We start from the raw sequence: 17607 nt of genomic DNA on the forward strand, positions 1-17607 counted from the left end.
TGATAGCACACTTTCCTCTGTCAGCCAAGCAAGTATACAACCCAGTTTCTCTATTGTGCTTTTGGCTCACAAACAGAGACTGTAACTCCACTCTAATCCAATGTGACACTGTTCATTTATAATCTTGTCTGTGGAGGAAATCACAAACAGTATTTCTCCCTCAAACAGCGTGTAGTGACCCAGTTTTTAAAATACATTTGGTTACCGCGGCTTATTTCTGTTGTAAATGGTACAAAAATTAAATGCTGAAAACACAGAGGCAGTTGGTCAGTCAGAACCAGAAGGAGAAAATACAGTCCAATGTTTCAGATTGGAACTGTCGATGATGGTAGAGACAGATTGGAGGTGAGTGTTTGGAAGAATGGGTTGGCTAACTGAATACTTTATAATCAACTCAACCTCAAGAGCAACATGGATTAAGTCACATTAGTTTTACAGATTTTCTTTACTTTTGCTGATTATTACAGCATCATCAACCATTGGATATTTATCTACAGCAATTTAATTCTCTACTTTACTCCAATTTATTTTTCTGTCCCCTCACCTTATGACATGCATGAGTCTAATACAGAATGTGAATCAATGCCTTTAACCCCTTCATTCCTCCAACCACCCCTCCTACCCCCTGCCCCCCACGCCCCCACACCCTTCTTCCTTGAAGTGTTTCAGTGGATAGTACTCTCACCCTCTGAGCCAGAGGTTGTGGGTTCAAATCCCAATCTAGAGACTTGTGCACAAAATCCAGGCAGATTATCCAGTGCAGTGCTGAGGGAGTGCTGTACAGTCGGACATGTCTCTCAGATAAAATGTTGAACCGGGTCCTGCCACCCTCTCAGGTGAATGTAAAAGAAGCGAAAGGGTGTTCTCCCCAGCGTCTTGCTAATACATATCCTGAATGTTGCTGAAAAGCGAGACATGTTGTTGAAGCTTTTCATCTTGCACTCATCAGGACAAACACAAGAATACCAAATTTCAATTGCTTGCAACAATTTATACTAGAGGAGAAAAGGGAGCTGATTAAATAGCAAGCCTGATGTCATCTTGTGGTGGCAGATAGAATTTAATGCAGAGAAGTGTGAAGTGATAGATTTTGGTAGGAAGAACAAGAAAAAGCAGTGACAGGTACAATTCTAAAGGGAGTGCAGGAGCAGACAGACCTGGGGTAACTGTGCACAAGTCACTGAAGGTGGCAGAATAGGTTTAGAGAGCAGTTAATAAGGCAAATGGCATCCAGGGTTTATAAGTAACGACCTAAGAGTGCAAAAGCAAGGAAGTTATGGTGAACCTTTCTAGTTCAGCCTCAATTGGAGCATTGTGTCCAATTCTGGGCATTGCATTTTATAAAAGATGTGAAGACATTGGAGAGCATATAGGAAGGATTTACAAGAATGGTTCTGGGGATGAGAGATGTCTGTTACTTGGATAGGTTGGGGAAGCCGGAACAGTTCTCCTTGGAGAAGTGAAGGTCGAGAGGAGTTTTGATAGAGGGGTTCAAAATCATGAGAAGTCCGGATAGACTGGATGAGGAGAAACTGTTCCCATTGGTGGAAGGATCGAGCACCAGAGGACATCAATTTAAGATGATTGGCAAAAGAAGCAACAGTGACTTGAGGAAAACCTTTTTTATGCAGTGCGTGGTGAGGATCGGGAATGCGCTGCCTGAGAGTGAGGAGGGGGCAGATTTAATCTTGGCTTTCAAAGGGCAATTGGATCATTATCTGAAGAGAAAACGTTTGCAGGGCTATGGGGAAAAGGGAGGGGACTAGCTGAGTCTTACAGAGAGCCTGCAAAGACATGGCAGGCTGAATGGCCTCCTTCTGTGCTGTAAACACTCTTATCGGTGGAATTTTACGGCAGCGATATTTTACATTCCCGGTGAGGTCAAAGGAGATTAGAATGCTTCACCTCGTTTTAGGGCCCTGTACCCACCAGCCTATGATTCTATAAACGTTTCCAGTAAGAAGGCTGATGGGATTTCTGCTGCTTAGCCCAGGAGGCTGAGATCAATTCCTACCTCCAACCTGACTGCGATTAGTTAACTAAGCAGAGACAAATGATCAAACCTTGTTTTTTTTTGTTGCTTAGTATGCCTTAGCTACAATCTAGGTATAATTACTAAGCTGTCAGGGAAGCTTATGGCCTTTTCCCATCTCTATCAATGCCTTTTGTTTACTGATTGAATTGTCCTCTAATTTCCCCTTTCTATGGGTAACTGCCTCAGCTCCGCTCAATCACTTCCATGAGATAATCATCCTGAAACTGGACTGGACTGATGACATATAGGAACCTAGTGGGCTCCTGAGGCAGGAGATAGCTGAAGGCCCCACGGAGTTGGATACCGTTTGGTAGGTCTTAATGAAGTCTTCATAGTCTTGGTAGGATAACTGTATGTATTTATTAACGACAAGAACTATGTACATATATACAGGAAAGGGTTCAAGCTAGGAACTTGTCTCCATGCTTGCTGTGTACACAGCTCTGAACAACACTAGACTGAACCCTAGGAGCAGGCCATGTTTTCTCTTACATCACTGTGTGGGCGGTACTGTACTCAGTCCCATGTTAACCCTATATGTGCCAGACTCTTATACTACACCTCCCCCAAGTCTTTATCCAATGTATTTCAAGTTATTCTAGTTTACCCCATGTATTTACTTTACTATTACTACCCCACCTCCCCTCTTCAAGTCTCTGAGTTCATAGGTTCAGGGGGTCTGGAGACCTTATAACCCTTCCATATCTCATTCGCAGTACTGCTGGAGGAGTGGTAGACTCTGTCGTTGCAGGTAAATTCAATTGATCTGGAGGTTGTTCTGGTATCTGGGTAACTTTTCATCCTCCTGCCATTCTTTGGTATTGAATAGCTCACTGTCGATTTGGCAGTTGTAGTGATAGGAAGTTGTTGATTTATCCCATTTTTCTGGGGTGGTCGAACATTGTGCTCGTCCCCATGGTGCTTTCTCCTCTTCTTTTGTCCTGCCACTGGCCGCAACACATATGGAAGCTCAAGTTTCAACAATGGAACTTCCATTCTCACTTGTTTCACAATTTTAGCCAAATCTTTGATCACTTTCTTCTTTCTCAGGTTTTCAAGCTTTTGAATCTTTTCATTCAGCTCAACAATAACTCTGGTAAGTTAAGTTGTATTTGTTTCACAGCTTTATGTGGATAACTTATCTAAAGTTTAAACTTATCTAAGTTTAACAACTTCATCTGGGCATTCAACTCTTTTTGGAATCTTTCTTCCATGGTCACTGACTGCTCCTTAAATTCTTTCAATTCATTTGTTAGATCTTCAATCTGTTGCATAGAATTCATCCTTTCGGCTTTTTAAGTCTGGATTTGCTGTTCCATGTTGTGCATTGCATCCTTTATGTTGTTCAGGTTGGACCAAAATTCAGGAAGTTCATCAGTTTTGGTTGTTAATTCTGCTTTTAAGCAAATGTTCTGATTCATCAGCAATCCCTTCACCTGTTCCCAGCATTTTGCACAATGCTTATTAAATTTTTAATTTGCTTCTGATGCTTGAAGTTCATTAAGTTTTAATTGAAGATCCATTTTTGTTGATTTCAAGTCCTCTTTCAAGTGATCAACTTCTTGTGAGCAACATTCCAGTGTTCTCATAAGTTCTCGTTTCTCTTCATCAAATGCATCGTTCGAAAGTTGATTCTCTACACAGATCAGTTTTTCCTTGGCAGAGTATAATTCCTCTATGCTATCATTCTGTAACTGTACTTCTGGTAATGATTTTTTGAGATGCCTAATGCTGTTTTGTGAGAACTTCTACTTTCTCTTGCCATTCTAGGTTGTTGATTTTCGTCTCTTCATATATTTCTTTGTTAATGTAATATTGTTCCAAGTTTTCTTTCAAATGTCCAGCCATTTTCTTCAGTTCTTGTACCTCTGTGACACCTCAAAAAATTATTTGCTTAGATCTTGAACAGTTTGGTTCATTGGCAACTTTAGTGTCTCATCTGTTTGCAAGGGTATATACTCAGCTTGAACCTAGAGTTTCAAACCTTCCAGTTCAGTTCTGAGACGAACATTTTCCAACCTTATTTCATTTTCCTTTTGCAGAGTTTATTTATTTTGGGTTTCATCAGATAGCTTTCCTTCATTCACAGCCAGCTGCTTGCTCCACACAGTCACCTGCTGTTGCAGTTCAGGTAATGTGTCGGGGTTTCCAAAAATATATATTTCTGAGACTTCTGCAAAGTTCCCTGCCTCTCTGGCGCCCAATGTGGTCTACTCGAGTATTGTCTTTAACCCTTTTGGTGCTATACTGGGGGTTTTCTGTGCCCCTTTTAAAGCTCTGTATACTCTACAATTTGAAGATTAAAATATTGGTCAAAGGCTTTTAATATTTCATCGAAGCTGGTTGGGGATTCATCAATGCACTGCATTAGGATTATTTCATCAGCAAGTTCACCAAACCAGTATAGAAAGTTATTAATCTAGACTTTTATGACTTTCTACTTAGACTTGATGTACTCAGGTAGTTTAAAAATCTCTTCTCCAGAATGTCCAATTTTGCATTAGGTTTGGCTCTTGGATGAGTCCAAACTGATCTGGTAAGTTGGATTTTTGATCCATGATTGAAAATTTTAAAATGTAGGTTCAGCTTTAAGAAGTTGCGGAAATTCAAAATGGCGCCGCCATTCATTTCAAGACAACAGTTTCACCTGCACTTGCCGATTTTGGCAGGCTCCTGCCGCAATGTCGCTTGCACTCAGCCTGGAAAAAATTTCCAACATTAGCTGCTTGCATCGACTAGCTGTAGACTTCTCCATTTCCGCGCTACGCTTTAGGGTCACCAAAGCTGATTCTTTAGTCGAAATTTTTCCAGCGGAGTTTTTAAATGGCAATTTCTGGCCACGGAACTACTTATAAGTTTCTCAGGGCCTGCTTTAGCCTGGAATTTAATAGTTTTAGCTCACCCCTGCTCGGTCAGCTGACTTGGCACAGGGGATTGAAGCTAGACTTCCAAGAAATCCCAAGGAGTCTTCTGCTGCAGTGAGGAATTTTAAACATCTGCCTTCAGCTTCCAAGCCTTTCTTTGGAGCTTTTCCCTGGCGGTTTTCATCTGCGCATCTGCTTTTTGAACTTTTCTTTGGGTCAGAATTTTTCTTTAGTCTTGCGGGATTTTTGTTCTTCTTTTCATTTTTTGCAAGGTTGTGGGTTTTTCCTTTCTACAACAATGTTGTAGAATGTTGGATACCAGTCGCTAGGTCTTAATGAAGTCTTTGTAGTATTAAGTAAGTTAACTGTATGTATTTATTTATTACAAGAATTATGTGTATATATTAAAGGGTTCAAACTAGGAGCTGTCTCCATGCTTACTTGTGCACATTGCTCTGTCCAACACTTGACTGACCCCCTAGGTGTGGGCCATGTGTCCTTATACATCACTGCATCACTGTGTGGGCAGTACTACACTCAGTCCCACGTTAACCCTACGTGCGCCCACAGGGCACCTAAAGGAAACTGGGATTCAGCCGATAATCTTGCAGAGTTGCCACCTTTTTTCATGAAACACGGGGATGTAATTGTGATTTGTTTCTTGATCTTTTATTTTGTTATTGATAATTCATGAGCCACCTTGGTAACCTTAAGGGCTATGCCTCCACCTCAATGCACACACACACACTCACACACAAGTAAACTTGAACAATCAATCTGTCTTTTCAAAATCAAATTTTAAGTGACTGGTTTGCATTTTAGAGAATTTTCAGCTCAAACATGGAAATATCCAATCCAAAACTGAAGAGAAAGTAATCTTCCTGCCAATACCAGTTGCTTATTGGGTGGTAAACTCAAAGTTAGGCCTCACATGTTATTCATTCCTTTCAGTAATCTCAAATAAACAGCTCCAGTGTGCAAATAATCAATGTTATCCATTATCGTTACCAAAAATAACGTACCATTTGTAACTTCCTTCTATTTTGTTTTCATTGGCGTTAGTCCAGCCTGAATGCTTGGATATGATCCCTCATTCAAAATTAAAAGAAAAAGGATTGAATTCTAGAAATATCATGAGTAAGGGAGCAGGAAGAGTTCATTACAAATCTATTCAAAAATATAACAAGGCCTGCCTTTGACCTCAGCATCACTTTATTGAGAGATTCCCTCATTAAAGGCCTGATTTTAACAGCGTGTACGTGAATGGGTTTTGATTGGATTGAAATCAAGCCCTTAGCGTTCTTCTGTGGAGGATTCTGTGTGATATAATCTGTGGAAATAGTTTCCGTTCATCTCCGGAAGCTTTTCATTTTTTCTCAGATGCTGCACCTCTCCCCTCAGTTGCTTAATTCTAAGGCTCTGAAGTGAAAATGAATTCAATCCAGGCCCCATTGGCTTGGGAACGACAGGGAAAAGTTGACCACGATTTGATGCTGAATTGGCATTTTGTTGGTGAGGTGCTGCTGTTCCAGAGTTGGGATTAAGAGGGATCATTTGGGAAGAACAGAGTAGGCATTTGCCCACATGTAACCCACGGACTGGAAACTCTCGGTGCAGGAAATGAACATCGAAAGCATTCCCTTTTTCTGAACTTCCTCAGCAGTGATGTATCCTGACAAATATTTGTCTTCTCCATCTCCCCAGTGGCACCCCCACCAAAAAAGGTATTAAGAATTTTCTTCTATAATCAGCTCCTGGCCAAAAGAACCCAATATTAAATGACCAACTTTGCTCCTCTTTTATAGTTGTAAGATTTCTTTATGTCAGTGTGAACTGTGATGCCTGGCATATGATAATTGTGAATGTGGACTGTATATATTTATATTCTATATGCAATAACAAGCTTCCTTTGGCATTGCTCGATAATCCGTTTTTAGGCGCAGTATAAAGAAAATGTGAACTGGACACTGAATGAATACAGCACACAAAATTTTAATCTTGTTATGCGCACACCTCATATATAAAAGTGGGAGTGTGTTTTGTTTCTCATTATTTATGGATCAGAATGAGCCATAAAACAATTTCAAATGGGAACCTGTATTTGAGACACTGCCTGTTAGTCTGGCACCACAAGAAGTATAGGCTGGATTTTATGTGCTCCACCACCGCTCGTGTTTAGGGCGGTGGGGAGTGCGGGGTGGTGGGGGGGGTGGGGGGTGGGCACATAAAATTGAGCAGGTGCCCAGCCCACTACCTTCCTGCCAATCCCTGAGCTCACTTCCATTTTACAGGGGGTGGGCAGGTGCCAAAATCGGCAGCCTGCCCACCATATTCAAATAAGTAATCAAGGGTCAATTAGACTTGTTATCAAGCCAATTGATCCTGATAATGCGCTGCCCACACCATAAAAAGTTTGGCCCGGGCAGCTGGGTGGGGACAGGCAGCCCAATTTTTTTTTAAACTTCTTCAAAGGGCAGGAAGGAAGTGGGAGGGGGTTTGCTTTTTGGGGGCTGCCCTTCACCGATCATAGGGTAGCGCCCCTAAAAGCAAACTCCCCCCTTCCTTCCTACCTGGCCGCAGCCTTAAACCCAAACCCTCTCCCCACCCCGTCCCTCTCCCTAACCTATCCAAAACTTCCCTGCCCAAGACCCCAGACTTCCCTGCTTCCTGGATCCAAGAGCCGTCTACCTTCCTCTCCTGCAGTCCTGGCAACTGCCACTGATGCACTCGTGGCGCTGCCGGGACTGATGAGCTGCCAGCCAATCCGATTGGCAGAAGCTCCAGAGGGCAGGACTTCCTCCCCAGTGACAGGCAGAAGTCCCACTTGGTTCTTGCTTCATAGCCTTTGCTTCAGGGTAGGCCAGCCAACCGCCACCCCATATTATTCAGCCCTACATGTCCCATGGGTGGATGGGTACATTTATGCATAGACTCTGTACTGTTGACTCCGAGGATAGATGGGTTTGAATTTGCCATGTTTTTTTCCCATCTATTGCAACACCTGAGCGTTCAAATATCAGGTATAGATGAAGCGACAGTCCCAGGTTCTCACAGATCTTTACCCTTTAACAAAGTAGAAATAAAGACTTTCATTTCGATAGCACTTTTCAGGACACCCCAAACCATGAAGTACTTTTGAAGTCTGGTGGTTACAGTTCACTCAGGGAGCTCAAGTTGCTGTGGCAACATGCACTTTTACATGTGTGTTGGAGTCCGGAGCTGTGGATAGGGATGCTGGAGGCCCCAAAGTTCTTTCCATCACTTGGTTGACCAGGAATCTCTACCTATAATGAAAATAGAAAATGCTGGAAAATCTCAGTAGGTCCGGCAGAATCTGTGGAGAGAGAAACAGAGTTAATGTTTCAAGTCTAAAGAAGAGTCATATGGACTCGAAACGTTAATTTTGTTTCTCTCTCCACAGATGCTGCCAGACCTGCTGAGTTTTCCGGCATTTTCTGTTTTTATTTCAGATTTCCAGCATCTGTGGTATTTTGCTTTCATCTCAGGAATCTCTACTACTCTTAATGCCTGTTATTGGCATACTTTGGAAGGATTTGCAGGTTGATACTCAACCAAGTTGGCTGAACAAACATTCCGTGGCCATCAAGGGGTGGGACTCAAACCCAGAGCTTCTGACTCAGAGGCTGGGTTGCTGCCCACTGTGCCTCAAGACCTCCCTTGTGTAGTGTAGTCACTTGTAATGCAGGAAGTGTAGCAACCAATTGGTGCAGTTGAAGGATCTCCCCTGCACTCCTTCAAATTGTGCTCATGGAGTTCATTTAGGCCCCCTGAGAGGGCAGCCAGGACCTTTAACATCTCATTCAAAAGGCAATCCCACTGATGCTGCAGCGCCCCCCTCAGTGCTACATTGGAGTGTCAGCCTAGATCGTGAGTGGAACCTGTGCTCACAACCTTCTGTCTCAGAGGCAAGAGTTCTACCTACCAAGCCACAGGACTGAGCCTTAGACAGACGCCCTTCAGCAGCTTTATAAACTCGGCAGTTAGAAACAGTCAAAGTGGTCACAGTTTAAAATGGTTTTGAATGAAACTTTAAGCGCCTCTGCTGTAATCTGCCAAACTGACCTTTGCCACCAATCCCAGGTGTTATTAGAAATTCAGGTCAGTATGACCTTGAGCTACAGTCAATCGAAGCTGTAGGTCCCTATGAACATCTTATTTAATTGTCCTTAATGTCCAGCAGGCTTATAACATCAGTACAGCTATGCTGGTAGCTTGTAATTATTTTTTGGTGCAAATCTCTGTTGAATTTGAATAAGTCTAGAGCGTAGAAACTGTCATTAAAAATGCCAACCAAAGACATTATCGGTAAATTCCAGACTTGATTTGGCAAGATTTTCAGATGGACTTCAGTGGTCCCTGAGGTACAGGCACAATTTAATCCCTACTCTCCAAACCAGGAAACAATGCCGGAGCAAATTAAAGTCTGTGCACATTTATATCTTAATAGCTTTAATTAATCGTTGTTATAAGTGCTGTTTTGGGAGGATTGGATTGATTAATATTGTACACATTGTACTTTTTTGAAAAAGTTGAATGTTATGAGCGTCCTTTTCCACCAAGTGGCTTAGACGCAAGAAACACAAGTCAAAATTTGATATCCTGTGTTGCTTGTCACCTGAACTCTGTTGATAACACAATGCTAAAGAGAGAGGAAAATCTGACCCTTAAATGTAAAACATTCACAGAGAATCATGATTAGCTTTTTATTCAATTGTTGGCTATTTCTAAACAAAAAAACCTATATTAAGAGTGGATGCGCTTCTGTGATCATTGCTGGTACAACAACTTACATTTATATGGAGTCTTAAGTGCAGTAAAACACCCCAAGATATTTCACGGGAGTAATCCCAAACAAAATTTGACACCAAGCCCCAAAAGGAGGTATTAGGAGACATAACAAGGTAGGTTTTATATGGCGTCTTAAAAGCGGAGAGAGAGGTAAAGGGGAAGAAAGATTTAAGGAGGTAATTTCAGAGCTTAGGTCCCAGGCAGCTGAAGGCACAGCTGCCAATGGTGGAGCAATTAAAATTGGGGTTGTGCACGAGGCCAGAATTGGAGGAGTGCAGAGATCTCAGAGGGTTGCAGAGTTGGAGTAGGTTACAGAGATGGGGAGGGCTGAGACCCTATGGAGGGATTTGACCTTGAGGATCAAGTCCTGTTGCAGTAAAGCCCTGTAGCTTGAGTCTATGTGTTTTCCAAATGGTTGTTCTGATCAATTTTTTGCAGAGAAGCCAACAAGGGGAGATACAATCTCTGCGGTGAAATGACCCACATCATGTTGGGCCTCAGGCCTCTGGAACCTTAGTCTGACAAGCAGCTAGACACCCCAGGACCTGTGATCTTCGCTTCATCTATACTCTGAACCCTCAGAAACTGCAATAGCTGGAAAAAAAATGCCAAATTCAAACCCATGTGTTCTCAGAGTCAACATTACAGACCCCAGGCAGCTCTTCGCTGTAAGTTTCTGGAATTTCAGGCCACAGTCACAGTCCACATATAGATGTTAAAGGGAGGGAAGAGATTAAGAGAAACAGGGCGAGATAGGAGCGACCATGGGGAGAAGGTCAATTATGCAACCAAAAAGTGTTGGTTGTGTGATCCAGAGTGGGGTAGGAAAGCAATGCTTGGCAGCAGCCTGTGGTTTTAATGTGGAGCACTCTTGCCCCTATGATCTCCATATTGCATATTTCATATCTCGAATCTATGCATAGATGACACTAGTTTTGATGTGTAACAGGTTTTATTCACAGTGCTTTAAAATGTCCACTCCATGCTTCAGCTCTGGCTTTGTTTACTTTTCTGACTCCACACCCAGAATTAACCAGTCAAACACAGTGAGCATCAATAGTAAACAGACTCACATAACCAAACACAGAGCAATTGAACATTCCACTCCAGATGCAGTTAAGTTTATGTAATTAAATTCATTTGAATATCTTTGCTCACAGTTTAGAGGGAGAAGCTTGGTGAATCTGGAGGTTGCCCATGCACAGGTGAATGAGGCAGTCAGGCATAAATCACAGGCACAAAGATCTACCTTGCTCCCTTGTTACACATCAAAACCTTGCTCCCGGTTGGCTATCAGCAATGCCTGGGGGATCCATCTTCCATTCCTAGGAAATCTAAGAGTGATCCCACTGAAGAAGGTAGGCTTTGTGTCAGTGGCACTGTACAGCTGGCACTAGGCACTGTCTGGGACAACCAGCAGACTGAATGTCACTTCTTCCTTACAGGTGCCTTTCTGGCCCTTTGCACACAGCAGCACTGTTGTTTGTAGAATCACTGGTACAAGCTGCCCCTCCCCAGTGCTCCCTGAAATTTCTGTTGCCTGACACTGCAGCTGTCTTGTTGTCTATAAACTCAAGGCTTAAATTATAGGACAGGAGAAAGACACTGACAGAAATTATTTTAATAAAGAGCAAAAATATATTACCAGGCCTGGAGATTTTTCCAAACCGTAGTATCCTTTCAACTCTAGCGACTTCCGTTTTTAAAGTGCTATTTGGGTGCCAAACGAGCATAACACATGTTACTACACCACATTCTCTGCCCAGTGACACCAACAACAGCAATTCATTTTTACTGATGTGTTGTTAAAATTGATAGTTAGTCTCAATCTGTATGGATGTGGGAATTGTACTACCTACCCACTTTTTCCAATGTATTTGCTTATTATCTTTGTATGACCACCCTACACCATGGCAATGCCTGCCCCCAGCCCATTTCCCCATATCTGTATAAGGTGATGCTACCTGGTCCCAGCTCCCTTCCAACTCATTTAGTATGATGCAGCACAGAAGGAGACCGTTCACTTCACCATGCCCCTGCCTGATATTTGAAAGACTGAGTTCATTGGAAGAGTCATATTGGACTCAAAAATAAGTTTCTCTCTCCACTGATGCCGCCAGACCTGCTGAGTTTTTCTAGCACTTTCTGTTTTTATTAGAAAGAACTCCCCACTCCCCCATAGGCCTGAAACTACTGAGAGTAAAGCCATTGATTTTCGCGTATTCTGAATTGGCCAAATCCAATATTAAACCCGGATCATGTGCAATTGAGTTTGATTTAGTCAGTCAACACACACCAATGGACCTAGCTGCGAACATAATCAAGAACATAATCTCGAAACGCTAGTAAAAATCCGTGGAAATCCAAACACCAAAATCAGAATTTGACATATTCAGTAACAATGGACCTGTGGCCCTGACTATAAGTGCAAAAATGGCCCAGGAGGCTGCACTGGAGGGCAGCTTCTCGAACATTGTGTGCATCACACCCGGCCTTCACTTGGAAGTTGCTCACCAGAAGCTCCCTAAGCCCACAGGAGCCCACCACATCAGTGGAGAAATTGATTTTTATGACATTTTCGTTGAAACACCAAAGCGACATTAGCCTTGGACGGTTTTATTTTATTTGTCTGGTTGTACTGCCAGCCTGGGCCTGAAGCACACAGCAGCAGCAGCGAAATGTGCCTGGCACCCTGCCACACATCTCCAGTGTCAGCTCAGGAGCTGAACTGACTGACTGGCTGAAGGAGAGACATTCTCCCCTCAGACAGGCATGGGGAGCGAGGAGGGCCATGAAAAGTAGGAAGCTGATAAACAGTAGGGGGAGCCGAGAAAAGTTACTCCATGCGCGTGTAATTCAGACTGCACATTGGCAGAAATTAGATTTATTATTACTGATACCCCTGGAGCCACTTTACATTTGGGGATTCCCACTAAGCCAGTGAAAAGCTTAATGATTTAATGGTGCCCTTTTACACTTGTAATCTATTTCTGTTCCGTTCTCAATCCACTTGGTGCGTTCTCCTATGGCAGTTAATGGAAGTGTTTGAAACTATTCTCTGAGACTGACAGATGCTGTAAGGATTGTGCTCACTAAAGTCTCACTTTTCCATTGTAGGTGGCCTAATGGAAAGAGAAGACGGAAGAACAGTCAGTCCTCAATGAAATCCACCAGTATGTCAGGTACGGTCACACACAAGTTTCAGAAAGTTTCACAAGTTTCATTAAACTGGCTAACGTGGGCTATGGGGTCACAGAGCTACTGGGTGGGATGAGGGAGTAACATTGCTGGAGAATTAGGTACAGTAAGAGCAATCCAGTTTCTGTAAGAAAGCTACTTTCTTTGAAACCAACCTCACAACACAGATCAACCAACTCAATTCAGGCATGCAAAGTTTTTTTTTAATTCATTCTTGGAATGTGAACTTTGCTGGCAAGACCAGTATTTATTGCCCATTCCTAATCTCCCTTGAGAAGGTGGTGGTGAGTGACCTTCTTGAATCGCTGCACTCCGTGTGGTGTTGGTATGCCGAGTGTGCTATTAGGGAGCGGGTTCCAGGGTTTTGACCCAGCAAGAGGTCGTGGGTTTGGAAGGTGCTGTCGAAGGAGCTTTGGCAAGTCGCTGCAGCACATTGTATAGATGGTACGCACTGCTGTCAACTATGCACCAGTGGCGGAAGGAGTGAATGTTTAAGGTGGTGGATGGGGTACCAATCAAGCGGGCTGCTTTGTCCTGGATGGTGCTGAGCTTCTTGAATGTTGTGGGAGCTGCACTTATCCAGGCAAGTGGAGAGTATTCCATCACAGTCCTGACTTGTGCCTTGTAAACAGTGGACCAGTTTTGGGGATGAGTTATGTGCTGCAGAATTCCCAGCCTTCACGCTGCTCTTGTGGCCACAGTATTTATGTGACTGGTCCAGTTCAGTTCCTGGTCCATGGCATGATGGTAGTTACAGATCAGCAGCTATTCTGCTTTTGGCTTGGATGCTTCCAAGTCAATCTCAACTCAAATGGGAGGGAGAGCCAAGAGAGAGAGAGAGAGAGAGAGCCAAGGCTCTCGCCAGAAGGACCCTAAAGTTCCCACTGCACTATTTTAAGAAGACTAGTGAAATACTCTAAGTTTCCTTGGCTATATTCCTTTCTCAACCAACATCCTGAAGACTGGTCATTCATTTCACTGCTGTTTATAGGATCATGTAGTTTGCAAATTTGTTGCTGAGTTTGCCCACAGAATAACAGTCACTACATTTTGAAGTAATCCATTGTACACAAAGTCTCCCTGGAGATTCCTGAGAGATGTGATCATGCACTCTAAAACTGCAAGTCTTGCGTTTCACATTTTAGGAATATAGGAACAGGAATTGGCCATTTAACCCCTGAAGCCTGCTCCACCATCCAATGAGCTCATGGTTGATTTGTAACCTAACTCCATATGCCCACCTTTACTCTATATCCCTGAATACCTTCGGATATCAAGTCTATCAATCTCAGTGTTAAAATTAACAATTGAGCTAGCATCAATTACCACTTGCAGAAAAGCATTCCGAATTTCTACCACTTTAATGTGACTCCCAATCTGCTCTCAGTCCCCCTTAAGATCTTGAAACTTTCAATCAAATCATCCCTTAATCTTCTAAATACCAGGGAATACAAGTCTTATTTGTGTGATCTCTCGTCATAGCTTGATTCAAAAAGCCCTTTACAGACATTGACAAAAGCCATGTTCAGGAAAATACTGAGTGCCAATTTTGTTAAAGGTCAGGCCTTTACTTTCGGAGAGAGCCCACTAGGTCAGTTAGATGAATCCAAAGTGTCGCTAATGGGAAACCTTCCCTAGGGCAAAGACTTCCTCATCCATAAACCAGCCTGAGATTTAATCTGAAGCTGCTGGACAGCCCATGAGAACCTCACTGAAAATCAATGTTTATGCTACCAGCATAGGGAGAATTATAATATATATTATAGATGAATATGTTATACTATTGAAATACCTCTCTCGAGATCCCTTCCCCTCTAAGTTTCAAAGCCTTGATGTTTCTCATTGTTTGATAATTATAAAATCCCTCACTGTAATTATGTCTGCTGGTTTCCACTGCTGCTTCATAAGAACATAGGAAATAGGAGCAGGAGGAGGCCATTCAGCCTCCATCATTCAATAAGATCATGGATGATCTTCTCCTTCAGCACCATTTTCCTGCACTATCCCCGTATCGCTTGATGTTTTTACTGTCTAGAAATCTATCGATCTACTGACGCAGATACATGGGAACACCACCAACTGGAAGTTCTCCTCTAAGCCACTCACCTATATCACCATTTCTTCACTGTTGCTGGGTCAAAACCCTGGAACTCCCTCTCTAACAGCACTGTGGGTGTACCTACACCACATGGACTGCAGCGATTCAAGAAGGCAACTCACCACCACCTTCTCAAGGGCAACTAGGGATGGGCAATAAAAGCTGGCCCAGCCAGCAAAGCCCACATCCCGTGAATGAATAATTTTTAAAAATCTCAGTCTTGAACATACTCAAGCACTGAGCCTCCACAGTCCCCTGGAGCAGAGAATTCTATTGTGTTACCACATTGATGTTGTCTTCCTTATTCCCACTGGACCCTTACACCAATCCTACTACAGCTTGATGTAGTCTGTTCCAAATATCCACTCATCTGATTCACTGGAACCGTTTTTACAAAAAGAGAGCAACAGCATATGTTAGCAATTAAATCAAATGGATCTTGAATGCTGCTCTCAGTGAGGAACCCACAAGATATCCAATGAGGTTTTTCCATTACACCAGTGAATAAACTGGGGAGACAATCAACTTAGTGGCCCCTTCAACTTTAATAAATGAAAGTCAATTCTGAATTGGTTAAACTTCTACCTGTCGTATCAGGTAACTGGAGGCCAACTGGAAAATCCTAGAAAATGCCCTTAGCAAGGCTCTTAATGAGCCTATTTGGCTGACTGCCTCAGATTGGACTCAAAACATTAACTCTGTTTCCCTCTCCACAGATGCTGCCAGACCTACTGAGCTTTTATGGCACTTTCTGTTATTTATTTCTAGCTATCTCATTCATACATACTTGATAGTGGAAAGAAAATCCATTCCAAGCTTTCAAATCTCCTCAAATGGTTATTCTCTTATAAAAACAAATAAACTTTTATCCAATCCCCACATCAATGACAGACAATCCTTTAAGAGCCTCTTTGCGCAGTCAATTAACCTGTGAACTCAGAACCCCTGCTGAGATAATTGTAGCTTTTCAAACTCAGCCAAACATTCATGGTGACATAATGATAACCCTTGGGGAACTGTCAACAAAGAGCTCTACTGAAACTGCATGACCAAATGCTATTTTTTTTCTAAGCTATGCCTGTCAATCAAAACAATCCTGCAGAGGATTTTTTAAAAAAATAATACCGACAGCTACAGCCTGTTCTTTCCTGAAGTTTAAAGAGTGGCCCATTTTAAAAACTTCAGATCATGACTGTTATGCAGGCCTTATCTACCCTCAAGGGCATGTACATCTACTCCATTAATTTGTGACTCCCACACTGCGGGTAATTGTTCTCGGACCAACCAAAATGGGGTCAGCACTGAGTTCGAATAACCCTGCAGAGTTTGGGTTTCCTGACTGTGTGAATGACACTCTGCCTCCTTCCCGCTACCGGCAAAAGTTGGATCTGTCAGAAACGGGGGTGGGACATCTGCATCTGCACCCTGCCCGCCATTCTTAAAGGTCTGCGGAATCTTTCCAACTCCACGAAAATCCAGCGTTAGGTATAGGGGAGGTGGTAGGAGAGAGGGAGAAAGAGGAGAGAGGTTGTTGAGGGCGTCAGGAGTGAAGGAAAGATAGCAGGAACTTTACATGAGAAACACATTTCCAAAAAGTTTCTACAAGCGTACGAAGGATTGAATTTGATTCGTGTTATTCTCTTTAATTTCACATCTCTGGTATTCCCCATTCCTATATCACAATTTGTTTTAAAATATATTTTATAAAATTATTTTAAAATGTGTGTTTTCCTGATTGGTGACTGTGTCAGTATGTTATGCTGCTGAGACATAAATATCCGAAAGGTCCTAGATTGAAATATTGCCCTGTACTGAGTTCACTGAAGAGGACTGGGGGATTGATGGGGTAACAGGAATGTTGGCCTCAAGTGACTCCGAATGAGGCGGCACAAAGGTCATTCAGCATCCCTGCTTATTATAATGCACCGACCTGTGCTTCAGACATTGGGCTGAACTGTCCCAGACTTGCAGTGAGTGCGGTAGCGGGCAGGTAAAATGACGTTTTATCCACCAGCCGCAACGATGGCTTTTCACACCGTATCCTCCCAAAGCTGCATTCCCGGGAAACAGGCTGTTTCCATGGCGGGCGGGCTCTCATTCAGATGCCGCTTCATCACACCAGGCGCCATATTTAAAGCGCAGCCACTCGCACACATCTCAGTGCTTCCAGCCCATGACTTATGCACAGAAGACATGGCCCCAAAAGACAAGAGGACTGCAGCCCCCAGGTTCAACGATGTGTCCCCCCGAGTGCCTTTTGAATGCAGCAGAGGCCGGCCAAGAAGTCCTCTACCCCTGCTCTGGCCGCAGGAGGGACAGCAACAGCACTAATCCAGCTGGGAAGGCGTTGGCAGCGGTGGTTAGGGCCAACGCACTGCAAAAGAGGACAGCCACCCAGTGCCACAAAAGGGTGAACGATCTTCGTTCCGCCAGGGTAAGTCACTCTTCTCATCACCCTCAACTCATACACTCATAAACCCATCACACATCCACAGGGCCCTCACTCACTGCCAGTTCAAGGGGTATCACCATTCGCTCTCTCACACGCACCTTCATTGTCCCCACCCCGTCCATGGGACCACTCACCACCCACACATGCCAGG

At 43.2% G+C, this 17607-nt stretch overlaps 1 protein-coding gene across 1 annotated transcript in view; it reads left to right on the forward strand.

Moving 5' to 3' along the window:
• Nucleotides 1-17607, forward strand: part of LOC121268929 (thyroid hormone receptor alpha) — a 378625-nt gene that overhangs the window by 302124 nt on the left and 58894 nt on the right. Inside the window, exon 4 of the mRNA XM_041173200.1 lies at nucleotides 12826-12890. Coding sequence (XP_041029134.1) covers nucleotides 12869-12890 — 22 coding nt within the window. The 5' untranslated portion in view covers nucleotides 12826-12868. The remainder of the gene's footprint in view (nucleotides 1-12825; nucleotides 12891-17607) is intronic.

The sequence above is a fragment of the Carcharodon carcharias genome, chromosome 23 (assembly GCF_017639515.1).
Source record: "Carcharodon carcharias isolate sCarCar2 chromosome 23, sCarCar2.pri, whole genome shotgun sequence".
NCBI lineage: Eukaryota > Metazoa > Chordata > Chondrichthyes > Lamniformes > Lamnidae > Carcharodon > Carcharodon carcharias.